The 27,289-nt window shown below is 39.4% G+C and overlaps 1 protein-coding gene across 4 annotated transcripts in view; it reads right to left on the bottom strand.

Moving 5' to 3' along the window:
• The window catches only part of SCAMP1 (secretory carrier membrane protein 1), a 149,688-nt gene that overhangs the window by 33,156 nt on the left and 89,243 nt on the right, over positions 1 to 27,289 (bottom strand). For all 4 annotated transcript variants that reach the window (XM_069595366.1, XM_070292485.1, XM_069595367.1 and 1 more), the window contains 2 exons: positions 20,527 to 20,628; positions 17,811 to 17,928 (listed from right to left, as the gene is read on the bottom strand). In XM_069595366.1, coding sequence (XP_069451467.1) covers positions 17,811 to 17,928; positions 20,527 to 20,628 — 220 coding nt within the window. The remainder of the gene's footprint in view (positions 1 to 17,810; positions 17,929 to 20,526; positions 20,629 to 27,289) is intronic.

The raw sequence follows: 27,289 nt of genomic DNA, 5'->3' as shown, positions 1-27,289 counted from the left end.
GACTCAGTTTCCCACTCAGTCAGTCACTCCTATCAGAAAGCTTCCATAAGCCTCTTATCCTTCTCCATTGGAGGGCAGACAGACTGAAAACCACAATCACAGAAAACTAACCAATCCTTCAAGTTAGGCTTCAACAGTACGTGAACTGAAAACTTCCAGATGTACAAGCTGGATTTAGAAAAGGCAGAGGAACCAGAGATCAAATTGCCAACATTCGCTGGATAATAGAAAAAGCAAGAGAATTCCAGAAAAACATCCACTTTTGATTTATTGACTACAGTAAAGCCTTTGACTGTGTAGAATGCAACAAACTGTGGAAAATTCTTTAAGAGATGGGAATACCACACCACCTTACCTGCCTCCTGAGAAACCTATATGCAGGTCAAGAAGCAACAGTTAAAACCGAACATGGAACAACAGACTGGTTCAAAATTAGGAAAGAAGTTTGTCAAGGCTGTATATTGTCACCCCATTTATTTAACTTATATGCAGAGTACATCATGTGAAATGCCATGCTGGATGAATCACAAGCTGAAATCAAGATTGTCAGGAAACATATCAATAACCTCAGACATGTGGATGACACCACTCTTATGGCAGAAAGTGAAGAGGAACTAAAGAGTCTCTTAATGAGGATAAAAGAGGAGAGTGAAAATGCTGGCTTAAAATTCAACATTCAAAAAACTAAGATCATGGCATCACTTCATGGCAAATAGATGGGGAAACAATGGAAACAGTGACAGACTATACTTTCTCGGGCTCCAAAATCCCTATGGCCTGTGACTGTAGCCATGAAATTCAAAGATGCTTGCTCCTTGGAAGCAAAGTTAAGACAAACCTAGGTAAAAAGCAGAGACATTACTTCACCAGCAAAGGTCTATACAGTCAAAGCTACGGTTTTTCCAGTAGTCACGTATGGATGTGAGAGTTGGACTATAAAGAAAGCTAAATGCCGAAGAATTGATGGTTTTGAACTGTGGTGTTGGAGAAGACTCTTGAGAGTCCCTTGGACTGCAAGGAGATCCAACCAGTCCATCCTAAAGGAAATCAGTCCTGAATATTCATTGGAAGGACTGATGCTGAAGCTCCAATACTTTGGCCACATGATGCAAAGAACTGACACATTGAAAAAGACCCTGATGCTGGGAAAGATTGAAGGCGGGAGAGGGGGACAACAGAGGATGAGATGGTTGGATGGCATCACCGACTCAATGGACATGAGTTTGAGCTAACTCCAAGAGATAGGGAAGGACAGGGAAGTCTGGCATGCTGTAGTCCATGAGGTCACAAAGAGTCAGACACGACTGTGCAACTGAACAACAAAAAACATAACGAGACATTCTGACTTATATACATTAACTTACTACCCAAGACTATGCCAAGAAAATAATACCTTACCTATTCCTATGTTGTCTACATATACACCACTGACCCTATATATCCAATTGTATCATTTTATCATTTAATGTACCATGCAATATGTATATCCTTAAAGATACTTCTGCTATTCACTCTGTACACTATTTAACATTTTTGTGTATGGTCAGGTCTTAAAGGATTTAAAAAGAAATACTTCTGAGAACTATCCGTCCATAGTGATTCTTCACTCAAATCTTAGATTCTTACAAGCAGGGTTCAAAAATACTCTATTAGCATCTCTTTCTAAGATGCATAAACTATGAAGCACATCAATCCATAACATCAGCCACTCAATCTAACACAAATTTGAGAAAGGAAATAACAACAGAACATATTGGGACAAATATTTATTTATTACATGGCTACAAACTCAGGGGGGAAGAAAGATGAGACAGAAAAGTGAACTTGTAATTACACTGCCTTGTGATTAAGGCCTAAATTAGAAGCCTGACTAGAATGTCATCAAAGCAGGTTTGAAGGATGGGGGCAGTGCACCCAGCCCTTTCTCCAAGCTCAGAGACATAGGAACTGGTAATTGTGGCCAAGTGCAGAGTGAGGGAAAGGAGGAGGAGTCAAATGCTTTCAAGTTAAGCTTAGATACCGAGACACTGTTTCAAGAGAATAGAGAGGACAGGTTGTTTTAGTAGGGAGAGCAGACACTAAGTTCTAAGCATTCAGCCACTGCACAAATGTTTACTGAATACCTACTATAAGACTGCCATGACAGACAGGTGAAAATTTGGTTGGAAGCTAGACAGAAATGGACTAGAGACAGGGACTTGGAAACCAATGGCACATAAGTGGTAGCTGCAACTCTGACGTCAGCTAACTGTGCATGGTGAGAGAACACAGGACGCAGAAACGAAAGGAAATCAAGGACTGAAGCCTGTTACCGCACCTATACTGAAGACAGACTCCTAACAACAAGAAATGACTAGGAGAGGAATGAGAAAAGCCAGGGATCTTTCCACAGACGCCAAGGGAAGAACGCAGTTAAGGAATGGAGAGCTGTTAGGGGAATAAAGGGGTAAAAGCCCTCAGGTCTTCTGATACAGTAGTGGAAGCAAATGCCATATTACTATGGATCAAAGTACTAAAGACTCGGAGAAAAAGAGCACTGACAAATACCTATACGGTGAATCTTAAAATTCTTTTAGTACCAAGGCAGTGTCATAAATATGGCACTATTTTTATTCCTTTCCAAACCAAGTTTTTTTTATTAAAAAAATAAATGTACAGATAAATCACTACACCTATGTTCAAGAAATTTATCTCATAATGAATACGTATAATTACATCCTACAAATTAAATGTATTACAGAAATCTAATAAACCTTTTTCACTTATCTGTCTTTCCCCTTTACCCTCCCCCCACCCTCAATTTATGGGCATGTAATTAACAAACATTTGTTCTAACTTGCTTATTCCTTTTTTCAAATTTATATTAAATTGAGTGGCTGATATTACATCCTAGTGGACTTTATGGTTTAATTACTTAAAATGTAACTCATAGCCCCACAGAGCAGAGCGGGAAAAGAGAGGTAGGAATAACACATTTCTCAAGGATCTGTATTTGTACAGACCCAGGGAGCCACCTAGAGGGAAAACAGTACCTACGTTTTGCGCACAATGCTCAAATACTGCATTAAATCCACGATATCCATGTGAAGGGGTGTTTCCTCATTTCAGTGTCCCAGCAAGATGATGGGCTACTTATAAGGTTCAACATCTCAAAAAGCTCACCATTTCCCTGTTATGTTTCAGTGAAACCTATTAATAACATACTCCTTAAGAAGTCGGGAATACAACTTTAAGATAAAGCAACGTAATTAAAAACAAAAACTGAACAACTGAAATACTTGCTATTTCTTCTGCTTATGAGAACTGCACTACCCTACATATTTAGTCCTAGGAACATCACAGAAAAGACACTAGATTTTATACCTACTGATTCCACTACTTTCTACAGGGCTGGACACCACTGACAACATCAAGTTTACTTCCAATACAACAAAGAATACTTCTCATCTCTCAGAGTTTCCTGAGGATCAAATGAGAACATGCTAGACGAGTAAAACGCAAAATGAACGTCGAAATGTCTGCCAGTGCCACGTTCATGCCGAGTCGCTTCGGTCGTGGCCGACTCTTTTTGGGCTGCAGCCTGCCAAGCGCCTCTCTCTGTCCACGGCATTCTCTGGAGTGGGTTGCCATGCCCTCCTCCAGGGAACCTTCCCGACCCAGGGATCAAACTCGCGTCTCTTATGTCTCCTGCTTTGGCAGGTGGGTTCTTGACCACTAGTGCCACCTGAGAAGTGCAACATGTGAGACATAGCTCCAGAAAGAATTCTGCATCCCTCATTTCAAAAATGTCTTAGTGTGCAACGCGGTTGAATGACACGCAAAGTATTATATACTGTTGAAATTTTAAAAATCATGGTACTTTGTTTAAACAAAACAATTCACATGTATTATTTCTGGAACACCATGTCAAGAAACTATCTTCTTGGGTGGCAGAGAAGGAAAATGCTGAGCTCATCTTCTCCCACAGGCGAACCCAACTTAGAGCTACTTACAGACCAACTACTCATGAGAAATACCTGAAGACTAGCAGAAAAGATCTATCAAAACTAAAGATATAAAGAAGGAGGCAAATGAAGACGGGTAATAGAGGCACAGATGCAGTACAGTCAAGGCCTAAAACCCTGGGTGGATGAACTGTAAACGGGAGGATAAATAGAATCACAGAGATTCTCCCTGAGAAGTGAGGTGGTCCAGTCCCACACTGGGTTCCTGAACAGGGAAGTTGAGCCCCCAGAACTTTGGGCTTTGAAGGCCAGCAAGGCTTGCTTTCTGAGGAGCCAGAGGGCTGCAGGAAACGCAGCTGCTGATGTTGTTCAGTCGCTCAGTCGTGTCCGACTCTTTGTGACCCCATGCTTCCCTGTCCTTCACTATCCTATCTTCTGGAATTTGTTCCAATTCAGGTCCACCGAATCACTGACGTTATCTAACCGTTATCTCATCCTCTGCCTCTCCCTTCTTCTTTTGCCTTCAATCTTTCCAAGCATCAGGGTCTTCTCCAATGAGTCAGCTCTTTGCATCAGGTGGCCAAGGTACTGGAGCTTCAGCTTCAGGATCAGTCCTTCCAATGAACATTCAGGGTTGATTTCCTTTAGGATTGATTGGTTTGATCTCCTTGCTGTCCAAAGGACTCTCAAACGTCTTCTCCAGCACCACAATTTGAAAGCATCCATTCTCCGGTGCTCAGCCTTCCTTATGGTCCAACTCTCACATCCATACATGACTACTGGGAAAACCGAAACTTTGGCTACACACACCTTTGTTGGCAAAGTAACGTCTCTGCTTTTCAATAAGCTGTCTAGGTTGGTCATAGCTTTTCTTCCAAGGGGCAAGCATCTGAATTTCATGGCTGAAGTCACCATCTGCAGTGATTTTGGAGTTCAAGAAAAGAAAATCTCTTACAGCTTTCACTTCTTCCCCTTCTATTTGCCATGAAGTGATGGGACTGGATGCCATGATCTTAGTTTTCTGAATGTTGAATTTTAAGCCAGCTTTTTCACTCTCCTCTTTCATCCTCATTAAGAGGCTCTTTCGTTCCCTTTCACTTTCTGCCTTTACAGTAGTAACATCTGCATATCTGACGTTGTTGATAGCTCTCCCAGCAAAGAGACTTCACTCTTAAAAAGCTCACACAAAACGCCACCTGGTTTGAGACCCAGGGCAGAAGAAGTAATCTGAAAAGAGCCTGCGTGGGACCCACTTGGAGAGCCTCCTGGAGACACAGGAGGCAACTGGAACTCACCCTGGGGACACAGACACTGGTGGCAGCCAATTTGGGGAACTTGTGCCACCACGAGGACACTGGTAATAGAAAATGCCAGTTTGGAATCTTCCTTCTTGCTTATCAGGGCTGGGACCTGACCCCACCCACCAATCTGTCAGCACCAGAACGAGGGCACCTCAGGCCAAACTTCTAAGAGGTGGACCCAGCCTAATGCACCACCAGGCCAGAAGCCACAGACTCCTCTGAGCCCCCAGGTAACTCAGGACCCAGGCCCACAAACCACTGATTGACATTGTTAGGTAGGTAGAATAGGGAAAAGGAGTCCAAAATGGCAGTGGCTAAAAGACAAGGAAGGGAAAAGCCCACGAAAATAGAACAAAAGAAGGTCCGAGGACCAGAGTGAAGACTTCAGGCAGAACAAACAGCACTCTTGGCTAAGCCCAATTTGCAAAAAGGAGGAGCCAAAGCGCTTTCTCTCTCCCTCTCCCGTGTGCGTGTGCTCTCTCTCTTTCTCTCTCTCTCCCGTCCTCCCCAACGTGCTCCTCCACTCTCTTCTCTTCAAGTCTTTGGGTTGGCATGCCCTCACACTTCGAGGATGGATTCTCCTGCTATCTTCTAAATAAAATAGAGGTGTAACACTGATTTGTCTGAGAGCTATAACACGGTTTGTCCAAGACCCGAGAGCTGTGACGCGCCGAGGGCTTTAATGTCCGTCACTCCAAATCTTTGTTGTGACGAGACAAAGAACCGAGGAACATACACTCGCGTGACAACATCAACCCCCAGATCTCCACAGCCATGCAGTCAAAGACACCAGAGCTTAAGTCCATCCTCCACTGACACAGTGCTAGCCTGTGGGACCCCCTGTATCCTGGCCCCATCCACAAAACAGGCTGACTCTAGGTTTAGGATGCCCTTGTTCTGCAAAGACCTAGGACCCACCTACATTCACCAGTGGTCCAGCACCAGCCCCAAGACTCAGACTCATGCAGCAAAGGGCAGTCACCAGACCTGGGACTCCTTGGGCTCCAACCCCACCCAAAAGAGGGCCAACACCGGCTTCTGAAAACTATGCACCTGGCAAACAGCTATGTCAGAAACTGGCCCCATCCACCAGAAGGCCAACATGGGATCTCGGACACCCAGCATACAAACCAGCCACCATGACACACACCTCTACCCAACAGAGGGCCAGCACTAGCCCTGAGACCCCCGGGGCTTCGTAATGGCCCACCAGTGGCTGACAGCCTCGACACAAGGCAAGGCATAGCAACCAACCAGACTGAGGGCCGGCCGTGTCTACCAGACTGCCCACAGTAGTCAGTATACAACAATGAAAGGGCCCGTGCGACCCACATAGAGGGCCACCCCCGATCACACAGCCCTGGTGATCAGTGGGGAGTGCCCTGCCGGGGCAGGTAGGATCTTTCCTACACAACACCACTTCTCTAAGATCAGGAAATGTAACACACCTACCAACCTACCAAATACAGAGAAAGGAAGACAGTACGTTAGCCAAAGCAAGGTGATGGAGGAATGTGTTTCAACAGTATGATAAAACCTCAAAGGAAGAAATAAGCAAAGTGGAGAAAGGCAATCTCCACAAAAAATGACTTAAGGTAATGATCACAATAAAGAATGTAGGGCAGTGATAAGATTAACAAAGAGTTAGAAAGTACAAAGAGCAATCAAACAGAGCTGGAGATACAGTAACTGAGATTAAGCCACACTACAAGGAATGAGCAGTGGGTTAGATGATGAGGGGACAAATCAGAGAACATGAAGAGAGAGCAGTGGAATCCCTCACACAGAACAGAAAAGATAAAGAATTTTAAAAAATGAGGACAGTTAAAAGATCTTGAAATCAACATCAAACACACTAACATTCACTTCATAGAGGTCCCTTTCACAGACGGTAAAAAGAAAAAAGGGGGCAGAGAACATATTTGAAGACATAATAGCTGAAAACGTCCCTTCTCTGGAAAAGGAAACAGACATCTGGGTCAAAGTACAGAGAGCCAGATAGGCCTAAAGAGGACTAGGAAGACACACTGTAATTAAAATAGCGAAAGTCAAGATAAAACAGTATTAAAAGCAACAAGGGAAAAGAAACAAGTTACATACAAGGAAACGCCCATAAGGCTATCAGCTTCCTTTTTAAGAGAAACTCTACAGTGGAGGGAACAGCACAACACGTTGGAAGTGATGAATGGGACAAACGCAACCAAGACTGCTCACCAAGGGTTTCCTCCCCATTTGAAGGAGAGACCAAACATTTTACAGACACGCAAAAGCTGAAAGAATTCAACACCACAAAACCAGATTTATAAGAAATGTCAGAAACTTCTCAAAGCAGAAAAGGCCACTACTAGAAATACAAAAATTACCAAAGGAAAAATCTCACTGGCAAAGACAAGCATAAAGGTTAACCATAAATTAACCACTTATACAGCCAGTAAAGCTTAAAAGACAAAAGCAGAAAAATTATCCATATCCACAATCATTAGCTAAGGAATATGAGAAATAAGATGTAAAATATGATGTAAATGTGATGGATTGGGAGAGTAAAATTTCAGAGTTGTTAAAATGTGTTCAAACTTATATAGATTGCTATATATAAACCTCTTAGTAACAACAAACCAAAAGTGTGTAATTGATACACCCAAGAAAGAGAGAAAGGAATTAAAACATAACACTAAAGATAGTCATTAAATCACAAAGGAAGAGAGCAAAGGAAAGAAATTACAAAAATTATTCAGAAAAACAATTAACACAATGCCAGTAAGAACATACCTATCAGTAATTATTTTAAACATAAACAGACTAAATGGTCCAATCGAAAGACAAAGCAGCTGACTGAACACAAAAATAAGACTCATATATATTCCGTCTACAAGAGATTCACTTTAGACCTAAGTAACACACATGGGCTAAAAGTGAGGAGATGGAAAAAGGCATTCCTTGCAAACAAAAGTGGAAAAGCTGGAGGAGCAATACTTGTATCAGAACAGATGTTAAAACAAACAGTAACAAAAGACAAAAAAGGACATTACATAAGGATCAAGAGTTCAATCCGGAAACAGATGTAACAGTTGGAAATATATATGCACCCAACATAGGAGCCTAAATATGCAAAGTATTACAACATGAGAGACCTGGGTTCGATCCCTGGGTTGGGAAGATTCCCTGGAGAAGGAAATGGCAATCCACTCCAGTACTCTTGCCTTGAAAATCCCATGGATAGAGGAGCTTGGTGCAGGCTACTATCCATGGGGTCGCAAAGAGTCGGGCACGACTGAGCGACTTCACTTTCACTTTCACATACAGCACTAACACACATGAAGAGAAATTTGACATCAACCCAATATTAGGAGCAAACTTTACCACCCTACTTACATCAACGGACAGAAAATCAGTAAGGTAACACTGGCCTTAACACAATAGACCAAATGAAGTTAATAAATATATAGAAAGGATTCTATCCAAAGTAGCAGAATCACATTCTTTTCAAATGCACTAGGGACATTCTCCAGGATAGTTCACATGTTAGGCTATAAAGCAAGTCACAGTAAACTTAAGAAAGCTGGAATCATATCAAACATCTCTTCTGACCACAATGCTGTAAGACTAGACATCAGCTACAAGGATAAAATGCAAAGACCACAAACACACGGAGACTAAACAACATGCTACTAACCAAGCAATGGGCCACTGAAGAAATCACAGAGGAAATTAAAAAACAGCTGAAGAAACAGGAAACCACTATGATTCAAAATTTATAGAAAGCAGCAAAAGAAGTTTTGAACAGTGGAATTTATAGTGATAAAAGTCTTATACAGAAAACTGGCGATATCAAGGGAATATTTCATGCAAGGATGGCACAATACAGGGCAGAAAGAGTAAGGACCCAATAGAAGCAGAAGAGAAGAAGAAGAGGTGGCAAGAACACAAAAGAACTGTACAGAAAAGGGTCTTATTGACCAGATAACCACAGTGGTGTGGTCACTCACCTAGAGCCAGACATCCTGGAATACAAAGTCAAGTGGGCCTTAGAAAGGTTTTCTACGAACAAAGCTAGTGGAGGTGATGGAATTCCAGTTGAGCTATTTCAAATCCTGAAAGATGATGCTGTGAGAGTACTGCACTCAATACGCTAGCAAATTTGGAAAACTCAGCAGTGGCCACAGGACTGGAAAAGGTCAGTTTTCATTTGAATCCCAAAGAAGGGCAATGCCAGAGAATGTATAAACTACCATACAGTTGCTCTCATTTCACATGCTAGCAAGGTAATGCTCAAAATCCTTCAAGCTAGGCTTCAGCAGAATGTGAACTGAGAACTTCCAGCTGTTCAAGCTGGATTTAGAAAAGGCAGAGAACCCAGAGATCAAATCGCCAACATTCGCTGGATCATGGAAAAAGCAAGAGAATTCCAGAAAAACACCCACTTCTGCATTACACACTACGCTAAAGCTTTTGAGTACATGGATCACAATAAACGCTGGAAAATTCTTTAAGAAATGGGAATACCAGACCACCTTACTGAGAAACCTGTAAGTGGGTCAAGAAGCAACAGTTAGAACAGGACATGGTTCCAAACTGGGAAAGGAGTATCACAAAGATATGTATTTCATCCTGTTTGTTTATCGTATATGCAGAGTTCAGTTCAGTTCAGTCACTCAGTCATGTCCGATTCTTCGAGACCCCATGGCATCCCTGTCCATCACCAACTCCCAGCGCTTGCTCAAACTCATGTCCACTGAGTCAGTGATGCCATCCAACCAACTCATCCTTTGTCATCCCCTTCTCCTCCTGCCTTCAATCCTTCCCAGCATCAGGCTCTTTTCCAGTGAGTCAGTTCTTCACATCAGGTGACCAAAGTATTGGAGCTTCAGCTTCAGCATCAGTCCTTCCAATGAATATTCAGGACTTATTTCCTTTAGGATGGACTGGTTGGATCTCCCTGCAGTCCAAGGGACTCTCAAGAGCCTTCTCCAACACCACAGTTCAAAAGTATCAATTTTTCAGTGCTCATACATGCAGAGTACATTAGGCAAAATACAAGGCTAGATGATTCACAAGATAAAATCAAGACTGCCAGAAGAAATATCAACAACCTCAGATATACAGATAATACCACTCTAATGGCAGAAAGTGAAGAGAAACAAAAGAGCCTCTTGATGAAAGTGAAAAGAGGAGAGTGAAAAACCTGGCTTGAAACTTAACATTCAAAAAACTAAGATCGTGGCATCCAGAACCATCACTTTGTGGCAAACAGATGGGGGAAAAAGTGGAAGCAGTGACAGATTTTATTTTCTTGGACTCCAAAATCACTGCAGATGGTGACTGCTATGGCAAACCGAGACAGCTTATTAGAAAGCTGAGACATCTCTTTGCTGACAAAAGTCCCTACAGTCAAAGCTATGATTTTTCCAGCAGTCAGGTACAGATGTGAGTTGGACCATAAAGAAGGACGGGCACCACAGAATTGATGCTTTCAAACTGTGTTGCTGGAGAAGGCTCTTGAGAGTCCCTTGGACTGCAAGGAGATCAAACCAGTCAACGCTAAAGGAAATCAACCCTGAATATTCACTGGAAGGACAGATGCTAAAGCTAAAGCGCTAATACTTCGGCCACCTGATGCAGAGCTGACTTACTGGAAAAGACCCTGATGCTGGGAAAAACTGAAGGCAGAAGGAAAAGGGGGTGGCAGAGGATGAGATGGTTAATAGCACCACTGACTCAATGGACATGAATTTGCACATACTCCTGGAGACAGTGGAGGATAGAGGAGCCTGGTGGGCTGCAGTCAATGGGGTCGCAAAGAGTTGGACACAACTTAGTAACTGAACAACAAGAAACAACAGAAAATAAAAGAGTATTTGCAAAACAGACATTTTTGTATAGAAAAAAAATTAAATGCTTTAAAACTTATTTTTCAAAGAAATGAAATAACCTTTTCTAAAATTCTTCTGAAGTACAAAAAGTCACTATTAACAATCATTTTATTAATATGGATGAGGTACATTAACAATTGAAGAAATAACCATTCAAAACTAGGGCCCAAAGGAAATACAAGTTATGTTTTATGTATTTATCTCTTCCACACTAAATTATTCTAGCTTTTATATCAATTAAAGGAAAGGGGAAATTTTGTATTCCCTTAATATACAATCTCCTATGACTCATCCATTTGTTATTTGACCCATAATTAGTATTAATTCTTTGAATAGTCTACTCTAAAAACATGAGCCTATAAAAAAATACTGCTTGGGAATAACCTAAAAGAAACTGTTCCTTTATCTCTAAAGAGGTACAAGAGAAGATATTCTTGCATTTCAATTATTTTATATTTAGATTAAAAGATGACACTACAGGGAAAACAAAGATCCCACAGTGCTCATGCTTGGCACTTTAGACACCAGTGATTATAGCTAACTCCAAATAATGTGAGATTTCAGAGTACCAACAAAAGTTATAAAAATTGTATTCATTGTCAATGAAATGAAAATATACCACAGATCACGGTTCACCTGGTGCTGGAGACACAGAATAGCCTAATAAAAAGAAACTAACTCTTCTAGAGCCAAAACTGTGCATAGATAACTTTTAGAGGGCATTAACTGCTTATGAAAAGCCTGACCCCTAGTGGTTATAAACTATGGCCACATACCCCCTCAAAGGACTTTTTTTTTTAAAGATACAGTGTCTAGTACAGCCATTATGGAGAACAGTGTGGAGATTCCTTAAAAAAACTGAAAACAGATCTGCCATATGACCCAGCAATCCCCCTTCTGGGCATATACACTGAGGAAACCAGAATTGAAAGAGACACGTGTACCCCAATGTTCATCGCAGCACTGTTTATAATAGCCAAGACATGGAAGCAACCTAGATGTCCATCAGCAGACGAATGGATAAGAAAGCTGTGGTACATATACACAATGGAGTATTACTCAGCCATTAAAAAGAATACATTTGAATCAGTTCTAATGAGGTGGATGAAACGAGCCTATTATACAGAGTAAAGTAAGCCAGAAAGAAAAACACCAATACAGTATACTAACACATATATATGGAATTTAGAAAGATGGTAACAATAACCCTGTATGCGAGACAGCAAAAGAGACACAGATGTATGGAACAGACTTTTGGACTCTGTGGGAGAGGGAGAGGGTGGGATGGTTTGGGAGAATGGCATTGAAACATGTATACTATCATGTAAGAAACGAATCACCAGTCCAGGTTCAATGCAGGATACAGCATGCTTGGGGCTGGTGCACTGGGATGACCCAGAGAGATGGTGTGAGGAGGAACGGAGGGGGGTTCAGGATTGGGAACTCATGTATACCCGTGGCGGATTCATGTTGATGTATGGCAAAACCAATACAGTATTGTAAAGTAAAATAAAGTAAAATTTTAAAAAATAACAATAAAAAATAAAGCAGTAAAAAAAGATACAGTGTGGGGAATGCAGTCAATAATAAACTGTCTTTGTATCATGAGAGACGGCAGTTAGACTTCTTACGATGATCATTTCGACACATACAGAAATAACGGATCACCATGTTGTACACCAGAAACACACACAGTGCTACAGGTCAATTATACTTCAAAACAAACTCACTCATAGAAAAAGATGTCAAATTTGAGGTTATATGAGCAGGGCTGGGGTAGGGGTGGGGGCTGGATGATTCAATCTCCCCTTCAAAAGGTACCAATTTCAAGATATAACATACGTAAGTACTAGAGATGCAATGTACAACATGGAAAATATAACGTCAAGGCTGTATATTGTCACCCTGCTTATTCAACTTATATGCAGAGCACATCATGAAAAACGCTGGGCTGGAAGACACACAAGCTGGAATCAAGATTGCTGGGAGAAACATCAATAACCTCAGATAAACAGACGGCACGACCCTTATGGCAGAAAGTGAAGAGGAGCTAAAAAGCCTCTTGATGAAAGTGAAAGAGGAGAGTGAAAAAGTTGGCTTAAAGCTCAACATTCAGAAAACGAAGATCATGGCATCCACTTCCATTACTTCTTGGCAAATAGATGGGGAAACAGTGGAAACAGTGGCTGACTTTGTTTTGGGGGACTCCAAAATCACTGCAGATGGTGATTGCAGCCATGAAATTAAAAGATGCTTACTCCTTCGAAGGAAAGTTATGACCAACCTAGACAGCTTATTAAAAAGCAGAGACACTACTTTGTCAACAAAAGTCCATCAATGGTTTTTCCAGTAATCATGTATGGATGCCAGAGTGGGACAATAAAGAAAGCTGAGCACCAAAGAATTGATGCTTTTGAACTGTGGTGTTGGAGAAGACTCTTGAGAGTCCCTTGGACTGCAAGAAGATCCAACCAGTCCATCCTAAAGGAGATCAGTCCGTGCTGTTCACTGGAAGGACTGATGTTGAAGCTGAAACTCCAATCCTTTGGCCACCTGATGCGAAGAGCTGACACATTTGAAAACTCCCTGATGCTGGGAAAGATTGAGGACAAGAGGAGAAGGGGATGACAGAGGATGAGATGGTTGGATGGCATCACCAACTCGATGGACATGAGTTTGGGTAAATTCCGGGAGTTGATGATAGACAGGGAGGCCTGGTGTGCCGCATGCGGTTCATGGGGTTGCAAAGAGTCGGACACAACTGAGCAACTGAACCAAACTGTATATTATACATGAAAACTGTCAAGAGTAAATCCTAAGAGCTCTCATCACAAGGGAAAATCTTTAAAGCTTTTTATTTTGTACTTATATAAGATGATGGATGTTTGCTATACTTATTGAATCACTTCATGATATATGTAAGTGTGCTGTACCATGCTTACATATATGCATATATATGTATATGTAAGTGTACAAACCATTATGCTGCACACCTTAAACTGACATAAAGCTGTATGTCATTTATATCTCAATGAAACTGAAAGGGAAGGAAAAAACAGCAAGTTTTGAGCAAGCATGGAAAAGAAAATAAAAAGAAAAATCAGGTGCTTTCATTGGATCTCAACTGCTATTAAATTAAGAGAAATTCTTGCCATTACAAATAAGAAATCTGGCCAAACTATAATTATCTCCATTTATTATACTTCATAAAATCATCTCAATTTAAATTCCGTATTTTACAAAGAATACGAAACTGGAACCAGGTCTTGCAAGAGTGCTTGTAAGTCTTCGACTGACAGAGCAGCCCAGAGGTCAAGGATGCCATGCACAAAACTGAGACAAAGGAGTGTCCAGGACGGGCTGAAGAAGCCAAGCAGCACACCACAAGTGGAGTAGAAAGTCCAGCTCCAGCAGCGCTGTGAAAGGCCACCCCAGCCCCACGACCACAACCACCACCTCATTTCCCAGCATGAGGTTCACTTTCAAAAAGCTTCAAAGTGCTGGGTTTGTTTGGGATTATTTTTGTTTTATAGATTAATATAGTAACTATACAAAAAGTGGACTGAAGGAAGTGGGGTATGAGTTATTTGTAAAAACCATTTCTGGGTTAGCTGAGGTTGGAAATGGAAAAGAAGAGAGAATGATGGAGCAGACACCAAGACAGTGTCTAAGACAGTGACTAAAAGGTCATGGAAGCACTGACAAGCACCGCCGTAAGTGTTAAACGCAATCACATGAGAAAGTACTCAGAATCTCCCATTCACAACTGGCACTCAATAAATTTTCTTTTTAAAACACTGCTTGAGATAAATTCTGCATAGTATACAATTCAGCCTTGTAAAGTATACCATTCAATGGTTTTTAGTATATTCAGTGTTGTGAATATATGTGTGTATACATACAATCTAATTTTAGAACATTTTCATCACCTCCAAAAAGGAAATTCTATAACCGTCTGAGGGTCAGGGAAGCCTGGCATGCTGCAGTCCGTGGGGTTGCGAGGAGCCAGACACAACTTGGCGACTGAGCAATACCTGTTTGCAGTCACCCTCCAGCCCAGCCCTAGACATTTCACGTAAATGGAATCATGCAATATGTGGCACTAACAAATGTTTCTTTGAATATGAACTGGAATTTCTGGAAGTTCTGCTAGTTCTGAAAAGAGGATGAGTTTATGGTGCATTACTGTGAGACAATGGCACCAATCAACCAGAGCAGGGCACAGTCACCTGAAGGTGCCACTAAACGGCTGGGTAAAGCACTCTTTCACCTCCAAGACCCTAGGCCACGCGGGTGGGGAGAGACTGAAACAACGCAGAAGGCTGAAGTCCCCAAGGGAAAAGAGCCTGCACAGCGAAAGCACAGAGCGCAGAGAACTGACCGCCCTGGAGACGACTTTTACTTATGAGCGGAACGAAGAAATGGAGGCGGAAGACTAGTCTCAGAGGCAGGAGAATCAGGACATAATTAAGACGGCTGAGGAAGAGGGGCCACCTGCCACCCAGAAGGCTTCCGAGTCCGAGGAGGAGGAAAACGGAATTAGTAACTTCAGAAAGCAGAGTTTCAATAGTTATGCATATGTATGTCTAAAAGGGAGTAAAAGCTTAAATGTAGGAAAATATGGACAGGAAGAATATAGCCTAAGTTTCACAGTTTTGAGAAGGATTAAAGGCAAACATACAAGCCAAATATTTCAAGAATGCAGTTTTCCTAAATAAAAGGTACAGTTATTTCTATGCAATCCTTGTATACATTCTAAGTTACTAGAGAGTAAATTAAAGGAAAAACAATGTTATTTTAATGTGAGACACATCAAAAAGTATCATTTTAAAACAGAGGTGTTATTCACAAGGTTTCTATACCATGTTGGAACATGTGGGATCTAGGAAAATGGTACAGATGAACCAATTTCCGGGGTGGGACTAGAGACGCAGACAGACAGAAGGGGCGTGTGGACACAGCAGGGGAAGGGGAGAGTGTGACAAACCGGGAAATTGGGAGTGACACACACACACTACCACGTGTACGACACACACGTGGGAAGCTGGCACACAGCACAGGGGTCTCAGCTTGGTGCTGTGACGACCTAGAGGGGCGGAGGGAGGCCAAGAGCGAGGGGACGTATGTGCACACAGAGCTGATTCTCTTCCCTGTACACCAGAAACTAGCACAGCATTGTAAAGCAGTTATACATCCATAAAGTAGAAATGTATATTAATATATGTCTAATGTATTAGATGATATAATAATATAGCAAGGAGATCCAACCAGTCCATCCTAAGGGAAATCAGTCCTGAATATTCTTTGGAAGGACTGATGCTGAAGCTGAAACTCTAATACTCTGGCCACCTGATGCAAAGAACTGACTCATTGGTAAAGACCCTGATGCTGGGAAAGATTGAAGGCAGGAGGAGAAGAAGGGGATGACAGAGGATGAGATGGTTGGATGGCATCACCAACTTGATGGACCTGAGTTTGAGTAAGCTCCAGGAGTTGCTGATGGACAGGGAAGCCTGGCGGCTGCAGTCCATGGGATCAAAAAGAGTCAGACACTACTAAGCAACTGAACTGAACTGAACTACATATCTAAAACACAGTAAAACTTCATATAAAATAAAAACAATTATTTTTTTCCCCTACCCTATGTAATCATTTTTTAAGGCAATAAAAACAGCCATGGGAATTCTATAGGAGGAAACAGTCATCCTTCAGTATTTGTGGGGTATTGGTTCCATGATATCCCTTACCCTCACACAAAAGGGTACCAAAAATCTAAGGATGTTCTCAAGTCCCCTATACGAAGTGGGGCAGTATTTGCATATAACCTATGTACATCCTCCCTGTATGTATACTTGAAATCACCTCTAGATTACTTATATACTCTAATACAATGTAAACAGTTATTAAGCCAATTAGGTAGTATCTAAATAGTTGCCGATGTGGAGCAAATTCAAGTTTTGCTTTTTGGAACTTTCTGGAATTTTTTCCTCTAATATTTTCAATTTACAGTTACTCAAATTAGAGGATATGGAACCTGTGGCTATAGAGGGCCAACTGTATAGCTAACTGGGATTTTTACTAAAACCAAAATTCAATCTGTATTACAGCCTGAATCTGTTACCAGCTCACTTTATACTCTTAGGTAAAATAATTTAGCATTTTCAAATTTTAAATACAAATAAAATGTATGCACTACACACAGAATGGTTACTTCTATTTATTAACTGAGCTACTATACCACGTTCAAAAAAAGAAATCAGAATATACAGAAAGATAACAAGTTTTTTAAATGAGGTTGATTCTTTAATCAATACAAGAAGGTTTCGGTTAATAAAAGTTTAAAATACTCCTTTTTTACAGGAAGTTTAAAATGTGATGCAATTTTCTAAAATTTATCTATGTATAACCCTTTTTTTTTTGGGGGGGGGGGCCTCACCATTCAGCATACAGGATCTTCCTCAACCAGGGATTGAACCCACGCCCCCTGCGCTAGGAGCAGTCTTAACCACTGGACCACCAGGGACGCCCATTCTATACATAACTTTTAATTGTGAAAAGTAATCTTCGGAGAGCAAACTTGCATAAGAACAACAATAAAATGACTTGAGGTTACACTAAATTAACAAGATGGGAAAATGAGAACTGAATATCAGGTTCACTAAAAAAATTTACAGACATAATGAAACTTCACTTACCTTTTTAAACATAACTAGTGAGATGACTGCTGATGCTGTGAAAAGTGCTGCTATAATTATCATCATGATTCCAACAGGAATACTTTTGTTGAGACCAGTAAGGGATGAAATCCAACCACTATAAAATTTTTTAAAAGTACAATTAGGCAAATAAGTTAACACACAATTTTAAAAACAATCACATAATAACTAACACATATTCAGCACTTATGAGCCAGGCAACATTTTAGTTCTCTGTATGCATTAACTCATTTAATTCTCACAACCCCTTATGATATATGTTATATTTAATCCCTATTTCACAGATGAGAAACTGAGTCACCAAGATTATCCAGTGACTTGCCCAAGGCCACACAGCTAATAAAAACAGCACAGTCTGAATTCAAACCTAAGCACCAAAATCCAGAGCCTTAAATATGAACACAAGATTTTACATTTTTTAAAACTGAGTTCATTATAATTTTTTTAAGTTTATTTTAAATTCTGTTTAATTATGTAAGAAAATATTTGAGAACCACATATTCAACAAAGAGCTAGCATTCAAAATATATAAAGTAAAGTTGTGTCTGACTCTTTGCGACCACATGGACTGTAGCCCACCAAGCTCCTCCATCCATGGGATTTTCCAGGCAAGAATGCCGGAGTGGATTGCCATTCCCTTCTCCAGGGGATCTTCAAGAACCTTCAAATCTCAACCTTAAAAGTAAATCTTTAAAATTAAAAAAATTTCAATTAGAAAGTAGAAGAGACAGTTCACCAAGAGGATATAAAGATGGCAAACAAGCACAAAAAAGATAAAACATAAGACATTAGAGAAATAAATATTAAAACCGCAGTGTGACATCACTACACAGCTATCAGAATGGCTTGGAAAAAAAAATGAGTGACAACACCAGAGTCTGGTGAAGATGTGGCGCTGAAGCACTCCTATGTTGTTGCTGGAACTGTAAAATGGTGCAGCTATTCTGGTGAACACTGTCTGGAAAATAGTTTTTTAAAAACACTAAACACGGAACTCCCTGGCAGTGCAGTGGTTAGGACTCTGCACTCTCACTGGTTTAATCCCTTGTTAGGGAACAGCCCCAGGGGGGTAAAAATCATTTTCAAATAAATAAATACAAATAAAAAACATGCAACTTCTATATGAACCAGCAATTTCACTCTTCTTCTTGGGTACTTATCACAGAGAAATGAAAATTTATGTTCACACAAAAGCTTGTTCATGAATGTTTATAGCAGAATAGCCCCAAACTAGGAACAATCCAAGGTCCTTCAACTGGAGAATGGTTAAACAAACTGTGGTCTATCCATACCATATGCTCTTCAGCAATGAAAAGGGATAACTACTCATAGACACAACAACCTGGATGAATCTCCAGAGTATTATGCTTAGTGAAGAAAACTAAAGGCTACATACTGTATGCATCCATTCGTATAACATACTTGAGGGGTCAAGCAGATCAGTGACTGCTAGTGTTAAGGAGGGAAGTGAGTGTGGCAATAAACAGCAGAATAAAGGATCTTTTGGTGATGAAAATATCCTCTGTCTTTACTGTATCAATGTCAAGATCTTGATTTTGATACTATACCATAGCTTTACAATTATGTTACCACTGGGGGAAACTGAATAAAGGATACTTGGGGATCTCTCATTATTTCTTACAGAGTCTGTGACTCAACAATTATCTCAGAATAAACAGCTTAATTTTTTAACGTCTGCTGAATTACATGAGATCTATCTTATAACAGGTCACCTTGTATGCAACCTCAGTAGCAGATTCCTGTGCGCTATTTGGTCACCTCACATGCCTCTATGCTCAGTTTTAACACTTCTTCCTAAGTCTGTACTAAAAAGCAAAAGAAATTATTTTGGCTTCATTATAAATAAAAAAGCACTGTTAACATAAACAGTGTGTTTCTTAATTAAACATTTAAAACATCTCCTTTCCGTCAAATGCTAAAGACTAAAAATTTTTAAATGATAATGAACACTACTTTTTCTGACTTAAAATGCCCTAATAAATTATATGCATGTATATGTGCTCGTTAGATCTGCAAAGCTATCAACAGCTGTCTGACCTTCAGTGTCTACTCTAATTCAGTAGTCACATACTACATTCAAGTCTTCAAATACACTCTAGTTACATGATCAGTTTGTAGCAAAGTTGCTTTGTATATGCTTTTAGCTTACAAAAATTCAACTGTATGCAACAGTTATGAGAAAGAGAGGGATGATTTTATAAATATGTATTCTTCTATGTACCATTTCACCCAAAGAACGTTGGCTCCAGAGTATCTGAAGAGAGACATAAAATTGATTACCTTCTAACTGGGGTCTAAACAGTCTCAGTTCCTGAGGGTCCCCCACTGAGTGAGCATTTCGCCATACTAAGACTGAGCCTATTGTTTAAAGATAGATCCTAAGCAAGCATGCAGTGACTCTACTTCTCAGACATGTGCGTGTGTGTTTGCAGGTATGTGTCTAGGAAAATGCATGTTTACATACCTAAAATAGCACTTTACACAGAACAAGTACTCTTTTCTTAAATTCCTTCAAAGGTTAGTCCTTAGGAAATTTTTTAATTGCTTTTTTAAATATTTGTTTACTTTAGCTAATCTGGTTTTTCTACGTCAAATATTTTTTAGGAATTCAAAAATTATATGAAGATATTAGAAGATGAGATTATAACTAGAGTAATTAAAGTAAATAACTTACCAGTTACCCCAATTATGAAATCCTGCAGCCTGGAGTACATGTACAGCAAACTGACAAATATAGACGAAAAAGAATACAAAGAATCTGAATGAACTGTCACTCCTGTTTTTAAAAACAAAGGGGGAAAGAAGGGGAGTAGGGAGAAAAAGAAAGGGAAAATGTCATCATTTTTCTCAATATTTTTACATTCACATGTAGACTGACATAAAAACTTAAAAAAACATTTTAAAAAGTATCAGTGGCAACTACCTGAACTGTCTACCCAAATGCTAGACAATGTTATTATTCTCACCAATTTCCAACTGCACCACAAAATATCTTGGCAAAAGAAAAATTATTTTGTTTTCATTTTTTATTAAATAGCTTCACTGAATTATAATTAACATATAATAAACTGCAAGTGTTTAAAATATACACTTCTGAAAGGTTTGACTTAAGTATATAACCATGAACATTTTCTAATCAAAACAGTGAACATAGTCCAAAGTTTTGTGTACCTGGTTAATTCCTCCCTCCCCACCCACTGCTTTCTGTCACAACAGTTACATATTTTAAGAGTTCCATTTAAATGGGATCATATAGTATATATTTTTTCCTTGTCTGCCTGCTTTCATTCAGCACAGTTATTTTCCAATTCACTCATGCTGTTGCCATGTAACGAAAGTCCGTTCCTCTTCACTGCTGAGTAGTATTCCACTGCACAGTATGCTAGTTAACCTATTCATTCATCTGCTGGTGGACAGTTAGACTGTTCATGGTTTCTCCTTCTACAAATAAAGCTGCCATGGACATTCATGTATATGTCCACATATGAACACTTATTTTTTTTCCTGGTAAATAATTACCTAGAAGTGGAATGGCTAGAACCCACGTTAGAGATAAGTTTAACTTTTTAAGAAACTGTAAAATTGTTTTTCAAAGTTGTTGTTCTACTTCATATTCTCAATGGGAGTATATGAGAATTCCAGTACCTCCACATTAAGACTTCACACAATCAATTCCTTAAATTTTAGCCATTCTAAGAGTTATACAGCGGTAACTCAATTTAAATTTGCATTTCCCTAATAACTAATGTTGAGCACATTTTCATCCACATTTTCGTCATCATACATCTCCTGTGGCGAACTATCAAAATATTTTTACAAGGTTTTAATTTCCTTTTTCCCCTTACTGTTGAGTTTTGTGAGTTTGAATATACAGGTCTTTTTATCAGATAAATGCTTTGCAGAATTTTCTCCCAGATTGTGCCTTTTTATTCTCTTAAGGATGCCTTTTAAAGAACAAAGTTTTATCTTTTTATGGACTCAAATTTATCAATTTGCCCTTTTATGAACCTTGATTTTATTGTTTTATCTAAGAAATCTGTGCCAAAGATACAAAGATTTTTTTCTTGTTTTCTCAAGAAGTTTTATATTTGTTGGTTTAACATTTATGTCCCCTTTTTGAGTTAAGTTTTAAGATAAAGTATGAGGGATGGATTAAAGTTCTTTTATTACACATATAAATGCAATTATTCCAGTATCATTTCTTAAAAAGACTGTTCTTTCTGCACTACATTACCTTTGTACCTTTCTTAAAAAAATCACTTATCTATATATGGGTGGGTTTATTTCTGGACACTCTGCCTCATTCTTCTATTTGTCAACCTTTATGTCAGTATCACACCATCATGATTGCTTAAGTTTTCTAGAATGTCTTCAAATTAGGTATGTTAATCCTCCAGCTTTGCTTTTCAAAGTCTTTTTTCGAAGTTGTTTTGGCTATGCTAGGCTATTACATTTCTATATATCTTTTAGAATCACCTGGTTCATTTCTATAAAACAACCTAACGGGATTTTTATAGGGACTGCACTGAGTCTATAGATCCATTTGGGGAGAATTCACACCATATAATAATGCTGAGTCTTCCAATCCATTAACAAGGTGTATCTCTCATTTACATTTTCTACATAGATGATTACATCATCTGTGAATAAAGTCAGTTTACTCCTTCCTTTCTACTGTGAGGCTTCTTACTTGGTTTTCTGACCTGTTTATACTGGTGAGAACCTCTACTACAAAGTTTAAAGTAAGTGGTGAGAATAAACATCTTTATCTTGTTCTTGATCTTAAACAGAAAGCTTTTAGTCCTTCACCATTAAGTATGATGTTAAATGTTAGTTTTTCATAGATGCCCTTTATCAAGTTGAGACAGTTACCTTTTATTCTAACTTTGAGTGTTTTTATCATGAAAGTGAAGCTTTTTGGATTTTGTCAAATGTTTCTTTCGCATCAATTAAGATGATCATATGGTGAATTCCGATACCTAATTTTCTAATCTTAAACCGATCTTGAATTCCTAGAATTAGCTACTCACTTGATTGCAACACAATATCTTTAAACATACACAACATCTTTAAATACAGAAGTTGATTCTTTGGCAAGATTTTCAACTGTCCAAAGTTTACTCCATTTCTGCTCATCCCAGTGACTATTCCAACCCCAAAACACATTTTTGGAAGTCTTCATTAGGGAAGATTTGTCCCTTCTGCTTCATTTATTTAACAATCATTTATTTATATTAATATGAGCATGGCTCATACATATATAAGTTCTTTCTTCTTATTAATGTTTTTGCTTTGTTACCTGTGTACCAAGAAACCAGAGTATCAGACTGGTTAAAATGATATATGTAACATATACTCTGAAGAGAGTTTCATAAATAGAATAATGTCCAAAGGCATCACAACAGCTACTTCAGTTACCTAACAGGGATCTTTCTAGTTAGTTCCAAACTCACAGATAAATTCTAGAAGCTGAATCTACCTAATAAAACCTCTAAGAAATTTTTACAAGGTACAGAATATGTTTTAAAAAGTAAGCCTCTTCAATAGGTGGTGCTGGGAAAACTGAAAAAGCTACAAGTGAAAGAATGAAAAGAGAGCACTTCCTAACATCATAAATAAAAATAAACTCAAAATGGATTAAAGACTTAAATGTAAGGCAGAAACTATAAAGCTCTCTTAGAGGAAAATAAAGGAAGTACACTCTTCAACATGCATCATAAGATCCTCTTTGAAATAAAAATAAACAAATGGGACTTAAGCTTAAAAGTTTCACAGCAAAGCAAACTATAAATAAGATTAAAAGACAACCCTCAGAGTAGAAGAAAATAATAGCAAACAAAACAACCAACAAAGGATTAATCTCCAGAATATATAAGCAGTTCATACAGATCACATCAGGAAAACAAAGAGCCCAATCAAAAAATGGGCAAAAGACCTAAACAGACATTTCTCCAAAGAAGACATACAGATGGCTAATAAGCACACAAAAAGATGTTCAACATCGTCCAGCGTTAGAGAAATGCAAATCAAAACTACACTGAAGAATCACCTCACACCAGTCAGAATGGCCATCATCAAAAAATCTACAAACAACAAATGCTGGAGAGGGTGTGGAGAAAAGGGAACCCTCTTGCACCACTGGTGGGAATGTAAATCAATACAGCCACTATGGAAGACAGTATGGAGATTTCTTTAAAAAACAGGAATAAAACTACCATATGACGCAACAATCCTACTACAGGGCATATACCCTGAGGAAACTATTAACTGAAAAAGACATATGTATCCCAATGTAAAATGCAGCACTATTTACAATAGCAAAGACACAGAAGCAACCTGATGTCCACTGACGAATGAATGGATAAAGAAGCCGCGGTATATTTATACAATGGAATATTACTCAGCCATAAAAGGAATGCATTTGAGTCAGTTCTAATGAGGTGGATGAACCTGGTGCCTATCATACAGAGTGAAGTCAGAAAAACAAGTATCATATTTTAATGCATAATCCAGAAAGACGGCATTGATGAGCCTATTTGCAGGGCAGCAATGAGACACAGACATAGAGAAAAGACTTCCGGACACGGGAGGGGGAAGGAGAGGGTGGGGCAAATGGAGAGAGTAACATAGAAACATATGCACTACCATACACAAAATAGATAGCCAGTGAGAATTTGCTATCATGATGCAGGAGCTCAAACCTGGTACTCTGTGACAACTTGCGGGAGTTGGGGGGGGGCGGGTAGGAGGAGGGAAGGAGGTTCAAGAGGGAGGGGACATATGTATACCTGTGGCTAATTCATGTTGATGCATGGCAGAAACCAACACAATACTGTAGAGCAATTATCCTTCGATTAAAAATAAATTTAAAAAATATAAACATTAAGCTGTCCTAATAAAAGGAAAGTATTTCTAAAATATTGCTCTCAAATAGTCATGAAGGAATGTAAAGACTGGTTCGCCTTCCTTCTTTATGCGTAAGCTGCTGCTGTTGCTGTTTAGTCACTAAGTCCTGTCCAACTCTCTTTGCGACCCCATGAACCGTAGCCTGCCAGGCTTCTCTGTTCATGGGATTTCCCAAGCAAGAATAGTGGGGTCAGTTGCATTTCCTCCTCCAGGGGATACTACAACCAAGGGATTGAACCTGTGTCTCCTGCACTGGCAGGTAGATTCTTCACCGCTGAGCTACCAAGGAAGCTCCCATATGTATAGCTCAGTTCAGTTCAGTTGCTCAGTTGTGTTCAACTCTTTGTGACCCCATGAATTGCAGCACGCCAGGCCTCCCTGTCCATCACCAACTTCCGGAGTTCACTCAGATTCATGTCCACCGAGTCCGTGATGCCATCCAGCCATCTCAGCCTCGGTCGTCCCCTTCTCCTCCTGCCCTCAATCCCTCCCAGCATCAGAGTCTTTCCCAATGAGTCAACTCTTCGCATGAGGTGGCCAGAGTACTGGAGTTTCAGCTTTAGCATCATTCCTTCCAAAGAAATCCCAGGACTGATCTCCTTCAGAATGGACTGGTTGGATCTCCTTGCAGTCCAAGGGACTCTCAAGAGTCTTCTCCAACACCACAGTTCAAAACCATCAATTCTTTGGCGCTCAGCCTTCTTCACAGTCCAACTCTCACATCCATACATGACTACTGGAAAAACCATAGCCTTGACTAGATGGACCTTAGTTGGCAAAGTAATGTCTCTGCTTTTGAATATGCTATCTAGGATGGTCATAACTTTTCTTCCAAGGAATAAGTGTCTTTTAATTTCATGGCTGCAGTCACCATCTGCAGTGATTTTGGAGCCCCAAAAAATAAAGTCTGACACTGTTTCCACTGTTTCCCCATCTATTTCCCATGCAGTGATGGGACCGGATGCCATGATCTTCGTTTTCTGAATGTTGAGCTTTAAGTCAACTTTTTCACTCTCCTCTTTCACTTTCATCAAGAGGCTTTTTAGTTCCTCTTTACTTTCTGCCATAAGGGTGGTGTCATCTGCATATCTGAGGTTATTGATATTTCTCCCAGCAATCTTGATTCCAGCTTGTGCTTCTTTCAGTCCAGTGTTTCTCTCTCTCTTTCTACATAGAAGTTAAATAAGCAGGGTGACAATATACAACCTTGATGTACTCCTTTTCCTATTTGGAACCAGTCTATTGTTCCATGTCCAGTTCTAACTGTTGCTTCCTGACCTGCATACAGGTTTCTCAAGAGGCAGGTCAGGTGGTCTGGTATTCCCATCTCTTTCAGAATTTTCCACAGTTTATTGTGATCCACACAAAGGCTTTGGCATAGTCAATAAAGCAGAAATAAATGTTTTTCTAGAACTCTCTTGCTTTTTTGATGATCCAGCGAATGTTGGCAATTTGATCTCTGGTTCCTCTGCCTTTTCTAAAACCAGCTTGAACATCAGGAAGTTCACGGTTCACGTATTGCTGAAGCCTGGCTTGGAGAATTTTGAGCGTTACTTTACTAGCATGTGAGATGAGTGCAATTGTGCGGTAGTTTGAGCATTCTTTGGCATTGCCTTTCTTTGGGATTGAAATGAAAACTGACCTTTTCCAGTCCTGCGGCCACTCCTGAGTTTTCCAAATTTGCTGGCATATTGAGTGCAGCACTTTCATAGCATCATCTTTCAGGATTTTAAATATATGTATAGTTAGTTCATATAAAAGCACAGCTATGAAATGAGTTTTACTATCTTCTTGTCCAGAAAGAAAAAAGTTGGTTGATCAAATGAGGCAGACAAATTCTATAGAGAAATATGTTTAGCCTCCTTAAATAGTAAAAGTAGAAAGATGCACAGCTAGTATACTACATTGATGAAACAGAAACCTCAGAGTCTCTCGTTTTTTCTACTTTTACTATTTAAGGAAGCTAAACATATTTTTTAATAGACTTTGTTTCTTTCATTTGATCGACCCATCTTTCTGTTTCTGGACAACAAGACAGTAAAATTAATCTCATATACACTTACTACACTAATATAAATGAGTATTTTTAAATCACTTCAATTTATAGCACTTAGAGAGCTATAAATTCCACATGCCAGCACTTACTGAACTATCTGGACTTTAACTTCCAAGAGTGTACAAATCTTCCTCTATGTAATCTATCCAAATTATTACAAAGGTAAAATCAGTCTAATTCTAATTTTCAAACAGTTGTTCTGTTTTTAACTATACAAAGAGTTACTTAAAATATACTTCCTCACTTCAAAACAATACAGAAAAGTGATTCTGACTTCCCCGTGAAAACAATTTTACAATACTAGTTGCAATTCCCTGCCAAAAGCCTAAAATTTATTAAAGACCTGTATGCTAAAAAACTGAGGTAGTTTTTGACAACCAATCTGTTATTTTCCATTAGATCCAAAGATTCCTTCCTTCCGCCCATATATTTTTTTCCCTTCATTCCATTTCTAACCAATTTAGTTTTCTGTTGC

Source organism: Ovis canadensis, chromosome 7, assembly GCF_042477335.2.
Source record: "Ovis canadensis isolate MfBH-ARS-UI-01 breed Bighorn chromosome 7, ARS-UI_OviCan_v2, whole genome shotgun sequence".
NCBI classification, from domain to species: domain Eukaryota; kingdom Metazoa; phylum Chordata; class Mammalia; order Artiodactyla; family Bovidae; genus Ovis; species Ovis canadensis.
Note: the sequence above shows the minus strand (reverse complement) of the source record. Positions and strands in the feature narration are given on the sequence as shown.